Raw genomic sequence first — 15,000 nt, 5'->3', positions numbered from 1 at the left:
CCAGTGCCTTGCTGCCTATTGCTTTGTGGGCCGGGCTTAGCATGGTGACGCATCCATGCTGGCTTCCCCCCAGCTTCTCTCACCGCTCACAGAACCTTATGATACTCATAGTCACCGTCAGCAACGTCACCACAGCCGAGTTCACGCCCAGCGCTTCATCACTCTCTTTCCCTTCTCTTCTCCTCATCTGCTGTACACTAACCCCAACTGTTGCTCCCACTGCCAACCTACGCACGCCAACGCTCATTCACAACACCAGTCCGACACATGCACCACGCGTAATTAAGAATAAGCCTTTTCACGAATGAATTAAAAGCCTTTGATTCCACGATGCACATGCTTGGTACTCACGAGAATGCGTCCCTGGAATTGCAGTGGGTTTGCGCTCTCAGGTGAGGACCGGGGAACGAGCACGGGCCACGTGGTAGGTTTCGGGGCGCTTCGAGGCATGGCGGAGCAGCTACCCCCCCCCCCCCCCCTTCCCCCACACTCCGTTCTTGGACGCGGCATTGCCTGCTGGTTTTGTTGTTATTGTAAAAAGGGTTAGATTTGGCGTTATTTCAGGGGCGAGGGCAATCGGACGCTCCCTCCCTCCCTCTCTCTTCGTCCGCCTCCCTTCCCTTCTCTTGCCCCCATTTTCTCTTTATTGTTCTCTCTGTGTGTGTGTGTGTGTGTGTATGTGTGTGTGTGTGTGTGTGTGTGTGTGTGTGTGTGTGTGTGTGTGTGTGTGTATGTGTGCGCGCGCGCGTATCTGCGTGCGTGCGTGCATGTGCGTGCGCGCGCGTGTGTCCATTTCGCAGAACTATTAATTCAGTACACTCTTTACATACGGTTACACGCACAAGCACACAATCCAGTTACACTCACTCGCACACATTCAAATGTTCCCGCCAGCGTATACTCAAAGAGTGGCTGTGCTCCTGTGTAGCCTTAAGCTGTGTTTTAGGCATAGCTTCAAGCATCTGCCATATGGAATAATTCCTTTACGGGAGACCTTTACGCGTAATGCCAAGGACGCGTGGTGCCCTCAAGCAGTGGATTTGGATTTCCTTTTTCAGAAACGGTGGTTTATTAAACTCCTTTTGTATTTTTGTGATTTTGACCTTTTGTTTTGCCTTAAAAAAATCAAGGTGAATGTTGGAGGATCTTCGTCTTGGCAGAAGGAAGATGGAGATGAGGGGATGGAGACTAAGAGGGAGAGGGAGAGGGAGAGGGAGAGGGAGAGGGGTAGGGATAGGGAGGTGTGGAGTAGGGAGATGGTGGTGAGAAGGAGAAGGAAAGGGAGAGGGAGAGAGAAAAAAGGAAAAGGAGAAGAAGAGAGAAAGGGAAAGAGGAAGTTTGAGGGAAGAGAAAAGTAGATGGATTGGGAGAGGGAGATGAAGTGGGAAACGGAGTGGGAATAGAATTAGGAGTGTCAGTGGAAATGGGAATGAGAGACAAGCACAGACGCAGGCATAGACACAAATTGAGAGTCAGCTTGCTAGCCAGCCTGGATGATAGAATAACGTGAAGGTATAAAAAGTATCTGCTAAGTCCGATGTGTGTGTGTGTGTGTCTGCGTCTGCGTCTGCGTCTGCCTGTGTATACATACAAAAATACTTTCATACATACACATACACACATACACGTACCTACATTACACACATTATAGTTTTTCTATAATTAAGTCAATTTTTATTCTAGACATCAGTGCCCTAGTTCCTGTTCTTTCGCCCTCATTCCTTTAGACAGATGGATCGCCGGACACTCATTCCGTTCAATAGAGCAAGATATTGAGCTGTTGCCTTTCTCAAACTCTTGTCACGGAATCATTACTCGAGCTCTGTCTTCTGCTTGCCTCCACTCGCATTCTCTCACGAAGCTATTTTGTATCTGTATGTCCATATATATGAAAGTTATCCGTGAACACGCACATGCACGCACAAGCACACGAATACGCAAACTCGCACGTATGCACATGCACGTACAGTGTCGTACACACACACGCGCGCGCGCGCGCACACACACACACACACACACACACACACACACACACACACACACACACACACACACACACACACACACACACACACACACACACACACACACACACACACACACACACACACACACACACACACACACACACACACACACACACACACACACACACATACAGACACACACACACAGACACACACACACACACACACACACACACACACACACACACACACACACACACACACATACATATAGATATATATATATATATATATATATATATATATAATATATATATTATGTGCACACGCATGTGTGTCCGACTGTCCGTGCGTATTTGCTCGAAGGCGTTTTATTGTTAAGACATTCAGTTTGAACCGGTTATGAAGTCCAGTGAGCCGAAACGTCCTGGAACGTAAATGTGTGAACAAGGGCTTGTAGTTATCAAAGTCGTTATGGATTTTGTGTTTACAAACTGCGTCGTATATTTTGTTGCCCTTTTTTATCAACATTTTATTAAACCTGTTAGGATCCACAACCTCATCTTCAGTAATGTCTTGGAGGATTTCGTAGGCTAGCTGAGGAGGATGCGTTGTTAGTGGTACTTTTTTGTGAATGGAAAGAGGTTGTGACAGATTCACATGATGTGTCGGTTTTTTCATATGCTCTAGATCAGTTCTAATTGAATGAGTAAGTAATCCAGCAGCACGGAACACAGCATTCCGATCCATGGATTGCAATGAGCGTATCAGAGAGCTACGTTGTTTCTAGTGCTTTACTAACTTTATCAGTAGCATATCTGGGCATTGAAATCAAGATGTTGAAGATAAGCTGAGTGGACTCTCAGCCCCTCTCGTCGATTAGGAATCCCCGGTCATGGCAGCGGACTTCTCATCCGACGTGTCTCTTCTCCTTCCAGATGATGACTCGGCTGGCGGAGGCAGCGACGGCGAGGGCGGGGGAGGCCTGGGCGGAGGCGGAGGGGCCGGCGCGAGCCAGGACTTCCGCACGGTGTACCTCAACGAGCCCCAGCCTTACAAGTACTGCTCGAATGCCATCTGTACTGCCAAATACCGCTACAAGTTGCTCTTCTTCCTTCCAATGTTCCTCTTCGAGCAGTTCCGGCGATATGCCAACGTCTTCTTCCTCATCATCGCACTGCTACAGGTAAGGGATAAGCTTACAGGCATTGTCATCTTTGTCATTATTATTATTATTTTCTTCTTCTTCTTCTTCTTCCTCTTATTATTATTATTATTATTATTATTATTATTATTATTATTATTTTATTTCATTATCATTATTATTATTATTATTATTATTATTATTATTATTATTATTATTATTATTTTATCTTATTTTATTATTATTATCATCATCATCATTATCATTATCATTATCATTATCATAATAATAATTATTATTATTATTATTATTATTATTATTATTATTATTTTTATTATTCACATACTATTATCATAATCTTTTCATTATCATTATCAGTTGTTATTAATATTCTTTTTTTTATCATTATTATTGGTATTATTATCCTTTTCATTATTATTTTTTCATTATCATTATTATTATTGCTACCCCTTTTCTTCATCATCATTATTATTATCGTTGTTGTTTTATTGACATTATTATTATTAGTGTTGTTATTCTTCTTCTTATTGTTGTTGTCGTCATCATCATCATCAATCATCATCATCATCATCATCATCATCATCATCATCATCATCATCATCACAACATCATTGTCTTCATTGTCATTGTCATTGTCATCGCTTGTGTCATCATTACCACCACCATTATCATTTCCAATATCATTACACTTATTAATTTTTTTACTACTGATATCTGTTAATGTATTGTTATATTTCTGCATGATAATCATTGTTAGCCACAGAAAGTATTAATGCAGTTATCTGCTTGTCATCATCATCATCATCATCATCATCGTAATTGTTATTATTTTCATTGTTGTTATTACCATTATCATCATCATCATCACCATTGTTATCATCAGCATAATGATAATGATAATGGTAATTGTGATAATGATTGCTGTTGCTACTATTATTATTATTATTGTTATTGTTATTGTTATTGTTATCATCATCATAATCATAATCATAATCAATCATAATTATTATTTTTTATCGTTGTTGTTATTACTATCATCATTGTCACCTTTGCCATAGTCATTATTGTAGTTATTATGATTATTATTATTATTATCATCATCATCATCATCATCATCATCATCATCATCATCATCATCATCATCATCATCATCATCTTTGTCATCATCATCATCATTATTGTTTATCAGTTATGATGATTATTGTTATTATTATTAATATTATTATTATTATTATTATTATTGTTATTTTTATTTATTTATTTTCTATTCTTCTTATTATAATATTTTTTATTATTATTATTATTATTGTTGATTTTATATGTTTATTTTTTATTCTTCTTATCATAATCATTTTATTATTATTATTGTTGTTGTTATTATTATTATTATTATTATTATTATTATTATTATTATTGTTATTATTACTTTTATTATTGTTATTATTACTTTTATTATTATCATCATCATCATTTTTACTATTACTGTTATTGTTACTATTACTATTACTATGATTATGATCCTTATTAGTATTATGATTTCAGTTATTATTATTGTCGTTAGTGTTAATTTAATTATTATTATCATTATCATTATCATTATCATTATTACTATTATAATTACTAGTATCATTGCTATCATTATCATCATCATCATCATCATCATTATTGTCATTAATATATTTATCATTATTATTATTTTATTTCTATTATATTTATTGGTATTGTTGTTATTGTCATAGCAGTTATTATTATTATAATTGTATTGTTATTATTAATATAGTTATTGTTATTGTTGTTATTGTCATACTTTTAACCCAATGCCAACGGGCATGGCATGTATGTACATGCCATGCCCACTGTGAGTTTACTCGTTTAATTGTTTTTAGACATAGATGGCTACACTTGTATTAAGTCACCAATGAGCCAATTATGAGTACTGCCTGTCTCACCCGTTTACCCTTTGCCTTGTTTGTGAAAATATTTTACGTTACGTTACGTTTTGCTGTTACTAATGTTTATAACATTATAGTAATTATAGTAATTGTGATAAAAATAACACCATCGATATTCATAGCGCTAGTAAAAAATACGTTTTTCCCGCCAATTCAATCAGATAAGGTCACAAGGTCTACTAATTGACTCCTTTGTGGCTAAAAAGAGCCAGCTATGTGCAGAAACATTTCACAAATATATAAAAATTGAGCACAGCATTTCCCCCATTTTTTTATTCATTTCCCTAGTGGCATTGGGTTAAGAATGATTATTATTATTATTATTATTATTATTATTATTATTATTACTATTATGATTATTATTGTTGTTATTGTTACAACAGTAGTAATAATAAAACTAATCATCATCACCATCAACCATCATTATTACTATCATCATTATTGTCATTATTATCATTATTATTAATATTGGTGATATTACTAATATTAGCATTATTTTCTTATTGTTTTTGTTCTTAACATTTTTGTTGTTATTGTTATTATTATAATAATAGTAATAATAATAATCATTATTATTATTTATTATTATTATTATTATTATTATTATTATTGTTATTATAGTTATTTATTATCATCATCATCATCATCATCATCATTGTTGTTATTGTTTTTGTTATTACCAGAATTATGATAATTGTTTTTATAATTATTATTATATTTATTACTGTTATCGCTATTTGTAATACTATAATGATGATGATGATGATGATAATTATTATTATTATTGCTATTTTTATTGTTATTATTATTATTGTTATTGTTATAATAATAATAATAATTATTATTATTATTGGTATTATTATTATTGTTATTATTATTATTATTATTTGTATTATTTATTTATTTGTTTTTTATTATTATTATTTTTATTACTACTTTTATTATTTTTTTTTGTTGCATTCTTCTTATTATTTTTATATGTATATAAATATATATTTTTTTTCATTATCAATTTTCTTATTATTATAGTTGTTATGAAAGCACTGCTGCTATTAATATTATGTTATTATTGTCATAAGTATTATTTTTATTATCATTATCAATATCAACATCATCATTATTAATATTACTGTTACTGTTAAGATTACTATTATTATTGAAATTATTATTATTATTATTGTTATTGTTATTGTTATTGTTAATCTTATAATTATCATTATCATATATTAGTTGTTTTTGTTTTGGTTGTTGCCATTGTTTTGTTATTTATGGTCATTATTATCATTATTGTTATTTTTGTTAACATTATTATTATTATTGTTAATATTATTATTGTTGTTGTTGTTGTTGTTGTTGTTGTTATCATCATTATTATTTTTCCTCTTACTCTTACTATTACTATAACTGTTATTATTAATATTATTGTTATTATTTTTACTATTGTTATTTTTAGTAGTACTGATGTTGTTATTATTATTATTATTTTATTTTTATTATTATGATGATTATGATTGTTTTTGTTATTGTCTTTATTATTATTATTATTATTATTATTATTATTATTATTATTATCATTATCAATAGTTATTATTATTATTATCATTATTATTTTTATTATTTTTTGTTATTTTTATTTTTATCTTGAATTTGTTATTTATTATAGTTGCTATAATTGTTGTTTTCATTATTATTATTACTGTTATTATTATTATTATTGTATTTGATATTATTATAATTGTTCCTGTTAGTATTGTTTGTTTTTTTATTGTTATGATTATTATTATTGGCATTACTGGCACAATAATATGATTGATAGTTTTAGTATTGTTGATATTGTTTATTTTTTATTATTATTATTATTATTATTATTATTATTATTATTATTATTATTATTACTACTGTTATCGTTGTTGTTGTGGTTATTATTGTTGTGATGATTATTATTATGGTTATTATTATTGTAAATTATATTGCTATTATTGTTACTATAGTTGATACTGATATGAACACAAATATGAAGATGATGATAACAATGCTTGTAATTGTTATTATTATTGTTCAGAGATCTGCTAATTTACTCCGTAGTGTCTCAGCACTAAGCCATCTACGAAAAACTATACACTTCATTAGATTTTCATAGTGGCCTTGGGTTAATAATGATGGTAATATTGATGTTATTATTATTATTTGATGGGATTGTTATCATCATTATTGCTATTATTATTACTATTATTATTATTATTATTATTATTATTATTATTATCATCATTATTATTGCTGTTGTTGTTGTTATTTTATTTTTATTTTTGTTTTTATTATCATTATTATTATTATTATCATTATTATTATTATTATATTTGATTATTATTATTATTATTATTATTATTATTATTATTATATTTGATTATTATTATTATTATTTTTATTGTTATAATTATTGTTATTATTATTATTATTTTATTATTATTATTATTTTATTATTATTATTATTATTATTATTATTATTATTATTATTAATATCATTATTAATATCATTATTATTGTGATTATTATCATTACCATTATCAGTATTAGTATCATTATTAGTTAAAGAAATTATTTTTATCTTTTTCTTCCCCAGCAAATCCCAGGAGTATCCCCAACAGGTCGTTACACCACGCTGGTCCCTCTCATCTGCATCTTGGTGGTGTCTGCCATCAAGGAGATAGCTGAAGATATAGTATGTACACTTTCAGTCACTTTTGCTCAAGGTTTGTTAACCCATTCGCGACAGGCATGTCACGTATCTGTGCCATGGCCACTGTGAGTTTACTTGTTTAATTGTTTTTACACATAGATGGCTACACTTGTACTAAATCACCAATGAGCCAATTATGAGTACTGGCTGTCTCGACCGTTTACCCTTTTCTTTAATTTTACGTTATCTTATTTTGCTATTACTAGTGTTTATAACATTATAGTAATTATAATGTTTATAATAAAAATAACACCATCGATATTCATAGCACTAGTAAAAAATACATTTGCCCGCCAATTCAAGGAAAGGAGAAATCAGGTAAGGCAGAGATATCCATGTGTAGAGACACATCACAAAAAATATAAAATATGAGCACAGCATTTTCCCCGTGTTTTGTTAATTTTCCCTGTCGCAAATGGGTTACGGTTTGGTGCAATTTGAGGATTCTTAATCTTTTTGTTTTGTGTTACCTAAATACTCATTAATGTTGGATTCATGTACCTCGTGGCCCACACATGGACCAAAAACTGGGCAGTAGGCTGATTCGTGTGGTGACTCTACAAGGTGTGTGGCTTGTAGGGCCAGACCACACAAACACTTGTGTGATGTCAAGAGTTTTTTGCTGTTATTTTTCAAGGTTACATTTGTCAATTGTTATTCTGTATCAAGATGGTAATAGACATTTTATCTTCACCCCTCATTCTCTCTCTAGGTAGTCCACAACTCTACACAATAACAGTTTTAATAAGTAACATTGTTTTGTTTCTTTTTTATGTTTTCATATTATAATTTTTTTGTAATACACCCTATGCTGCTGGTCATGGCAGGCAGGAATAGGATCATGAGCCCAAAAATTGTGTCCTCCCTGGAGCAGGCACTTTTCCAGCCATGGCTCATGGGTCATCTCACTTGTGTACTCAGTGCAAACTAATGCAGGAGTATCTTACAAAATGCCCACTGAGTCTACTTTTCCTGCAAGATTCTTTTGCATTTGTGACAAGTCATTCCCATCACCCCGTTTCTCAGCTAAATTTTATCATTGCAATATATTCCTGTTACCTGGCCCACAGCCAAATATTTTCATGGTGTGACTCACATCAACACTTCTTTCTACAAAATTTGAAGAGATGAAAAAGTCAAAGGACATACAACTTCTCAAAATATAATCAAGATAAGGGTTCCACTAGCCGTATCTGATTCTAGAACCCGATTCATATACGGAATTATTGCTGTTTTGGCCTGACCTAGGAACACCATCAAGGGGAGCCAGACCTAGAGCCTGATCAGATCTTGTTTATTTTTCCTAAAGTCTGTAATACATGACCGTCTTCGATATTAGTTGAATATATCGTGCAGTTATTAAATTGTAAAGATGTTTAGAAGTACACAATATATAGAAAGTACGTGAAACATTGCCCATGTGTGATAGACCCACCAATGGGCACAGTGCTTTGTAGTGTTGTATTATGACTATTAGGGAAGAGAACTAACCAAATACTTTTCATTTTTTTCCCCCTTCTTTCTTTCTTTCTTCCATTATAAGGTAGAGATAGAGATAAAAGTAGAGGTAGGGGTAAAGATTAAGATAGAGATAGAGATAAAGATAAAGATACATTTAGCAATGTTGAAAGAGAGACAGAAAGCAAGAATGAGAGTTAGCATGAGTTACCCCATGAAAGGGAGAGAGTGAAAGAGAGAGATTGGGACCTGAAGATATACTATACCCAGTTTTGTGCAGTTTTGATAAGATTTTAGTGTCATTTGGACATTCTTGATTTTTTTCCTGAATTTATTTTTGCATTGATATAATACTCATTATGACTTAGTTTGCAGTGTTCTTTCAGATTTATATTATTTTTTTCAAACATATGAATATGTATATGCATATTACTGCATTCATTATTTTAGTTGGTTTGAAGTAGTGGTATCATGGTAGTGCTATATGCAATGGTGCTTCTGAAGGAAAAATATTGACATGCATTTACATTTTTACCCAGAAACGACATAGAGCAGATGATGAAATCAACAAGCGTGAGATTGAGGTGCTTCGTGATGGCCAGTGGCAATGGATTAAGTGGCGTCATGTGCAAGTGGGAGATATTGTCAAGGTTCACAATAACAAATTCTTTCCAGCTGACCTAATCATCTTGGCCTCCAGGTAGGTGTCCTGCATAGTTCATTTATGCTTTACCTTTTTATATAATCACAGAATAGTATACAATGCTAACCTTTTTTTCATTTGACCTTAATACTTGATCTTGTGTTCTAGTGAGCCACAAGCACTGTGTTATGTGGAAACTGCTAATCTTGATGGAGAAACAAATCTTAAGATACGACAAGGTCTACAAGAAACGGCACACCTCTTGGAAGCACGTGATTTAATGAACCTGTCCGGCAAAATAGAATGTGAAGCACCGAACAGATTTCTTTACCAGTTTACTGGTAACTTGAAAATGACCAGCAGGCAGTGAGTATATATAATTTATCCAGAATGAATAGAAAAGAAAAAAAGAGAAAGTGAGAAAATGAGTTAAAGGGGTGAACATTTTTTTTTCTGTATATTGAAGATTAAATAGCTGTGAATGGGAATTTTTGCATCAACTGATTAAAGAAAAGTACCACAAACACTTCCAAAAGTGTACTGATTAATTACTTTCACTCTACAGGGCCGTCCCTTTAAGCCCAGATCAAGTCCTTCTGCGAGGGGCAAAACTCCAGAACACAAATTGGGTGTTTGGTCTTGTTGTATACACTGGCCATGAAACTAAACTTATGAAGAATTCTGCTACCTCAGCACCTCTCAAACGCTCTACAGTAAGTTAATGGTTTTACACTGGTAAAAGAAGTAAAGGTAGTTTTATGAAATTACCTATCTACTCATACTAGACTAATGATTGTTAAGTTTTACACACTCCCTGAGGGCACTAGGTGGAAATTGATTTTGCAATGTGAATCCTAAGTTTTATGTATTTTTATGTAATAGGTTTAAGATGTGTTTTTGGTCATTTTGTTGTATGCTGTATCTCATACTGTTATATGAAGAGATAAATGATGCCCATAGCCTTTGTACAATTGTCTTTGTATATAAATATAAATGCAACTAAATGGATGCATGAACTTTCATGATCATTGAGTAGATGGATTGTTGCCTCATTATTATTATTTTTTTTTTTTTTTCAATTTTTGTTTTTCTTTTTTTCTTTTTATATATATCTGTATTTGGATTTATTGAATTTCATTTTTAATTTCAGGTGGATAAGCAGACCAACAATCTGATCATTCTGCTGTTTTTCCTGCTTATAGTTCTTTGCCTAATTATGGCAGTCTGTAACTCCCAGTGGGATGCGAATCTACACTGGTACCTCTCTATTGATGGTGAGTATACCTACAAAGTAATTTCTGAATTAATTTTGATACTTTTCCATTTCCATTATACACAGAATTGTACAAGAACTATTATTGTTACCAGTGTATGAAATCTCTTACTACTGAGGATGTGGTAAGACTAGTTATCTGAGCTGAATTTTTTTTTTTGGTCTCAAGATATTTTAACTGATTTTTACAAAATTTTGTGAGTGTGTGTGTGTGTGTGTATGTTTGTTGTGTGTGGTTACGTATATACTTACAGTTTCGCTTATAGCTTAATCAGTTTTTCCCATTCCAACAGATCTGAGTGTCTTCAACTTTGGCATAAACTTCATCACATTCATCATTCTGTTCAACAATCTTATACCCATTTCCCTTCAAGTTACTCTAGAGGTTGTAAGATTTATACAGGTAAGGATGTGTCATAGGTGAACATGATTTGCAAGGTGAATTTAGATACACAAAGTAAAGAATACTAGTTCATGATTTGTAATAAGTGTGATAAGATATTTGGATAAAGCTCTTTAGATGATATATGATCTATGAAAACTATACATATAAAGAAATTAACTTATCAGGCAAGAAGACAGGTTAATAATATTTTGTTTTGGTGAAGATGGTGAAATCAGGACCATATATCATCTTGCTTTATAGAATCTTCTTTTCACATTCATACTATTTTTTTAAAACTATCACCATGATCTAAGAAATCCCATGTAAATAAATCAAGTATTCAGTCTTTTACTGAACTGGTGGCATGGCTGTAATTTAGATAAGTACTCCTAAGAAAATACTGGAGGCTTTACTTCACAATAATTTTGTTTTTCTTTCACAATAGGCTGGCTTCATCAACAATGATGTGAATATGGTGTATGAAGAAAATGACATCTGGGCAATGGCAAGAACATCAAATTTGAATGAAGAATTGGGAATGATAAAATATGTGTTATCTGATAAGACTGGCACACTGACTTGCAACATAATGGAATTCAAGAGATGCACCATTGGTGGAAAAGTATATAGCATGGATGATGGAAGGTACGTTATGGATCTCTGAAAGTGGAAATAAACCATGAAGTATCTAATATGTACCCACTGATGCTGTTACTCTTGTTAATGATTGTAAGATAGGAATAAAATGACAATGATGCTTATTACTTCTTGACAGTGCCCAAGATTTGATCTCATTGGTTGAGACTGGGGGTCCAGGATCAGCTATAGTTCGACAGTTCCTGATGATGTTGGCAGTTTGCCACACAGTTATACCAGATAGAGATGATGGCAAACCAGATGGTGGTATCATCTATCATGCTGCATCACCAGGTATATTTAATGTACATTACCTTTCTACTATGGTACACTGTCTGTATAACAGTGAATACTGATAGGCTAAACTTAAGGGACATGGAGAGAGAGAGAGAAAAAAAAAAAAAAAGATTATTAAAACATGAGGCTAAGACACTGGTTAGATATAAAAGTCTGCTGAGCATAGCTGCATGGGCTGTTCTGATAAGCCATTGCGATGCTGCAGCTGACTCCGATGGGCTCTTGTGAGAACAGTTGATAAATCAGACATCAATTGCAAACTGATAGAGGAGCATCTAGGGAATGCATTGGTGCCAGTAATGAGTGAATGACTTAGGATATCACTTCTGGCAGTTATTCCTTTAGACAATGAATTTTCCCCATGCCATACCAAATTATTTGATGGGTAGCCTGTGCAGTCAGCTGCTTTAGTGAAAAATTAGGTGTGGAAAATGTACATCTACCCTATTCCCTATGCTTTTGGTTACATGATATTCCTGGAAATAAGACTAAAAATGTTCATTTAAATCTACTTTTGAGGTGCTATAACTCCTCAGTGACAGTAGTTAGGGTCAAACATGTGAGCAACTGTGTAATGCAAAACCTAGAGGAATCTGACTGTGTATGGATGGATCCTTGCAACCCAGCATTTGAGCTTCACTTGTCATGGCAAGAATAGATGTAAACAATCCCTAATGGGTTAAGATAAAATACTTGGTGCTGATAAGCAGTTTGGTTTTACTGTAAAGGTTATGAATTTTGATAAACTAAGATAAAACAAAGAAAAGGGAAATTGAAATTTTCATTGAATCATAGCCAGAGCACTGAAATGAATACTTACTTTTTCCAATGGCAGATGAGAGAGCGCTGGTTGAAGGGGCCCGAGAACTAGGGTTCGTGTTTGAAACCAGAACTCCAGAACATTGTATTGTGGATGTGTTGGGAACAAAGGAGAAGTATGAAATTCTGAATGTTCTTGAATTCACCTCACAAAGAAAGAGGATGAGTGTCATTGTGAGGACACCACAGGGACAGATCAAGCTTTATTGTAAAGGTGCTGATACAGTAAGTATGACATTCGCTTTATTTTGTTGTTGTAAACTCTGTTATTATTGTTATTCATTCTTTTCTGGTATTTCTGCTTTCTTACAAATAAATAATTATTTAAGGGATGATAATCATCATTATTATTATTATTGTTGTTGTTGCTGTTGTTGTTATTGTTATTATTGTTTTGATTATTATTATCATCATCATTGTTCTTATTGTTATTGTTGTTAATATTATTTTTTTTTTTTCATTATTTTTTTCTTTATTACTATAATTATTGTCATTATTATTATTATCATCATTATCATCATTATTATTATTATTATTATCATTTTCATCATTATTATTATTATTATCATTGTCATCATTATTATTATTGTTATTATTATTATTATTATTATTATTATTTTATTCATCTTTATTATTATCTTCATTATTGTGTTGTTATAGCACTGTTATTATAATTATGATTCTTCTTCGTCTTCTCATCATTATTAATGTTAATTGTCCATATCTTTTCAAATCAATAGGTTATATATGAACGACTAGGGGATAGTCAGCAGTTCCGAGATGTAACAGTACGACACTTGGAAGAGTTCGCTGGAGAAGGTCTGCGCACTCTTTGTTATGCTGTTGCAGACATATCACCTGAATTTTATGAGGTAACTTTACTTTTTCTGTGCTCTGGATTTTAAAAAGCATATGAAATATGTCTTAATGATTATATTATATAAGAACATGTGTGTTTAGTATTTTTTTTTTTTTTTGCTCTATTATCTGTCTTATTTTACAGGAATGGAAAAATACTTTTTATAAAGCAAGTACAGCTTTACAGTTTAGAGAAAGAAAGTTAGAAGATGCAGCACAGCTTATAGAGAATAATTTGACATTATTAGGCGCTACAGCTATAGAGGACAAATTGCAAGATGAGGTGAGATTTGAGAATTTTCATTAGTTTTTGAAGATTAAAATCTGGGAAGATTTTTTTCTTTATTTGTTTTATGAAAGTGATTCTAATAGTTTTGAAGGAAACATTTTATTAACATTTAATTTTGTTACCCCTGCCAAGCCATTCAAATTTCTTCATATTTCAGAAATGCTTATAAAAACAATGCCAAGTAAGAGTATTGAATGTGCTCTCTGATTTTTCGTGCATAAGGAAAATTATCTAATATATTTAATTTCTTCCAGGTTCCCGAGACCATTGCAGCACTTCTGAAGGCTGGGATTCACGTCTGGGTTCTTACAGGAGACAAGCAAGAGACTGCCATTAATATAGGCCATTCCTGCCACCTACTTACACAGGGGATGCCTCTTATTATACTAAATAGTGATTCTCTTGATGTAAGCAATAGAGGTTTTTGAATTCTGTATTCACTTTAATTGATCGTATTTAGATAGCATATATTGGGGGTACTGTTTTATATATATTCTTCTGATAGGATAAATTCTTTGTAT

The 15,000-nt window shown here is 32.5% G+C and overlaps 1 protein-coding gene across 5 annotated transcripts in view; it reads left to right on the top strand.

Annotated features, from left to right (window-relative positions):
• Nucleotides 1-15,000, top strand: part of LOC125032773 (probable phospholipid-transporting ATPase IA) — an 87,349-nt gene that overhangs the window by 39,884 nt on the left and 32,465 nt on the right. For 4 of the 5 annotated variants that reach the window (XM_047624118.1, XM_047624120.1, XM_047624119.1 and 1 more), the window contains exons 2-14: nucleotides 2,906-3,153; nucleotides 7,705-7,803; nucleotides 9,819-9,979; nucleotides 10,091-10,288; nucleotides 10,488-10,635; nucleotides 11,073-11,196; nucleotides 11,471-11,598; nucleotides 12,026-12,225; nucleotides 12,356-12,510; nucleotides 13,349-13,557; nucleotides 14,073-14,204; nucleotides 14,336-14,473; nucleotides 14,734-14,886. In XM_047624118.1, coding sequence (XP_047480074.1) covers nucleotides 2,906-3,153; nucleotides 7,705-7,803; nucleotides 9,819-9,979; nucleotides 10,091-10,288; nucleotides 10,488-10,635; nucleotides 11,073-11,196; nucleotides 11,471-11,598; nucleotides 12,026-12,225; nucleotides 12,356-12,510; nucleotides 13,349-13,557; nucleotides 14,073-14,204; nucleotides 14,336-14,473; nucleotides 14,734-14,886 — 2,093 coding nt within the window. The remainder of the gene's footprint in view (nucleotides 1-2,905; nucleotides 3,154-7,704; nucleotides 7,804-9,818; nucleotides 9,980-10,090; nucleotides 10,289-10,487; nucleotides 10,636-11,072; nucleotides 11,197-11,470; nucleotides 11,599-12,025; nucleotides 12,226-12,355; nucleotides 12,511-13,348; nucleotides 13,558-14,072; nucleotides 14,205-14,335; nucleotides 14,474-14,733; nucleotides 14,887-15,000) is intronic. The other variant, XM_047624117.1, reaches the window with a different exon arrangement.

The sequence above is a fragment of the Penaeus chinensis genome, chromosome 15, assembly GCF_019202785.1.
Source record: "Penaeus chinensis breed Huanghai No. 1 chromosome 15, ASM1920278v2, whole genome shotgun sequence".
NCBI lineage: Eukaryota > Metazoa > Arthropoda > Malacostraca > Decapoda > Penaeidae > Penaeus > Penaeus chinensis.
The sequence above is the reverse complement of the archived record's forward strand: the minus strand, read 5'-3'. Positions and strand labels throughout refer to the sequence as shown.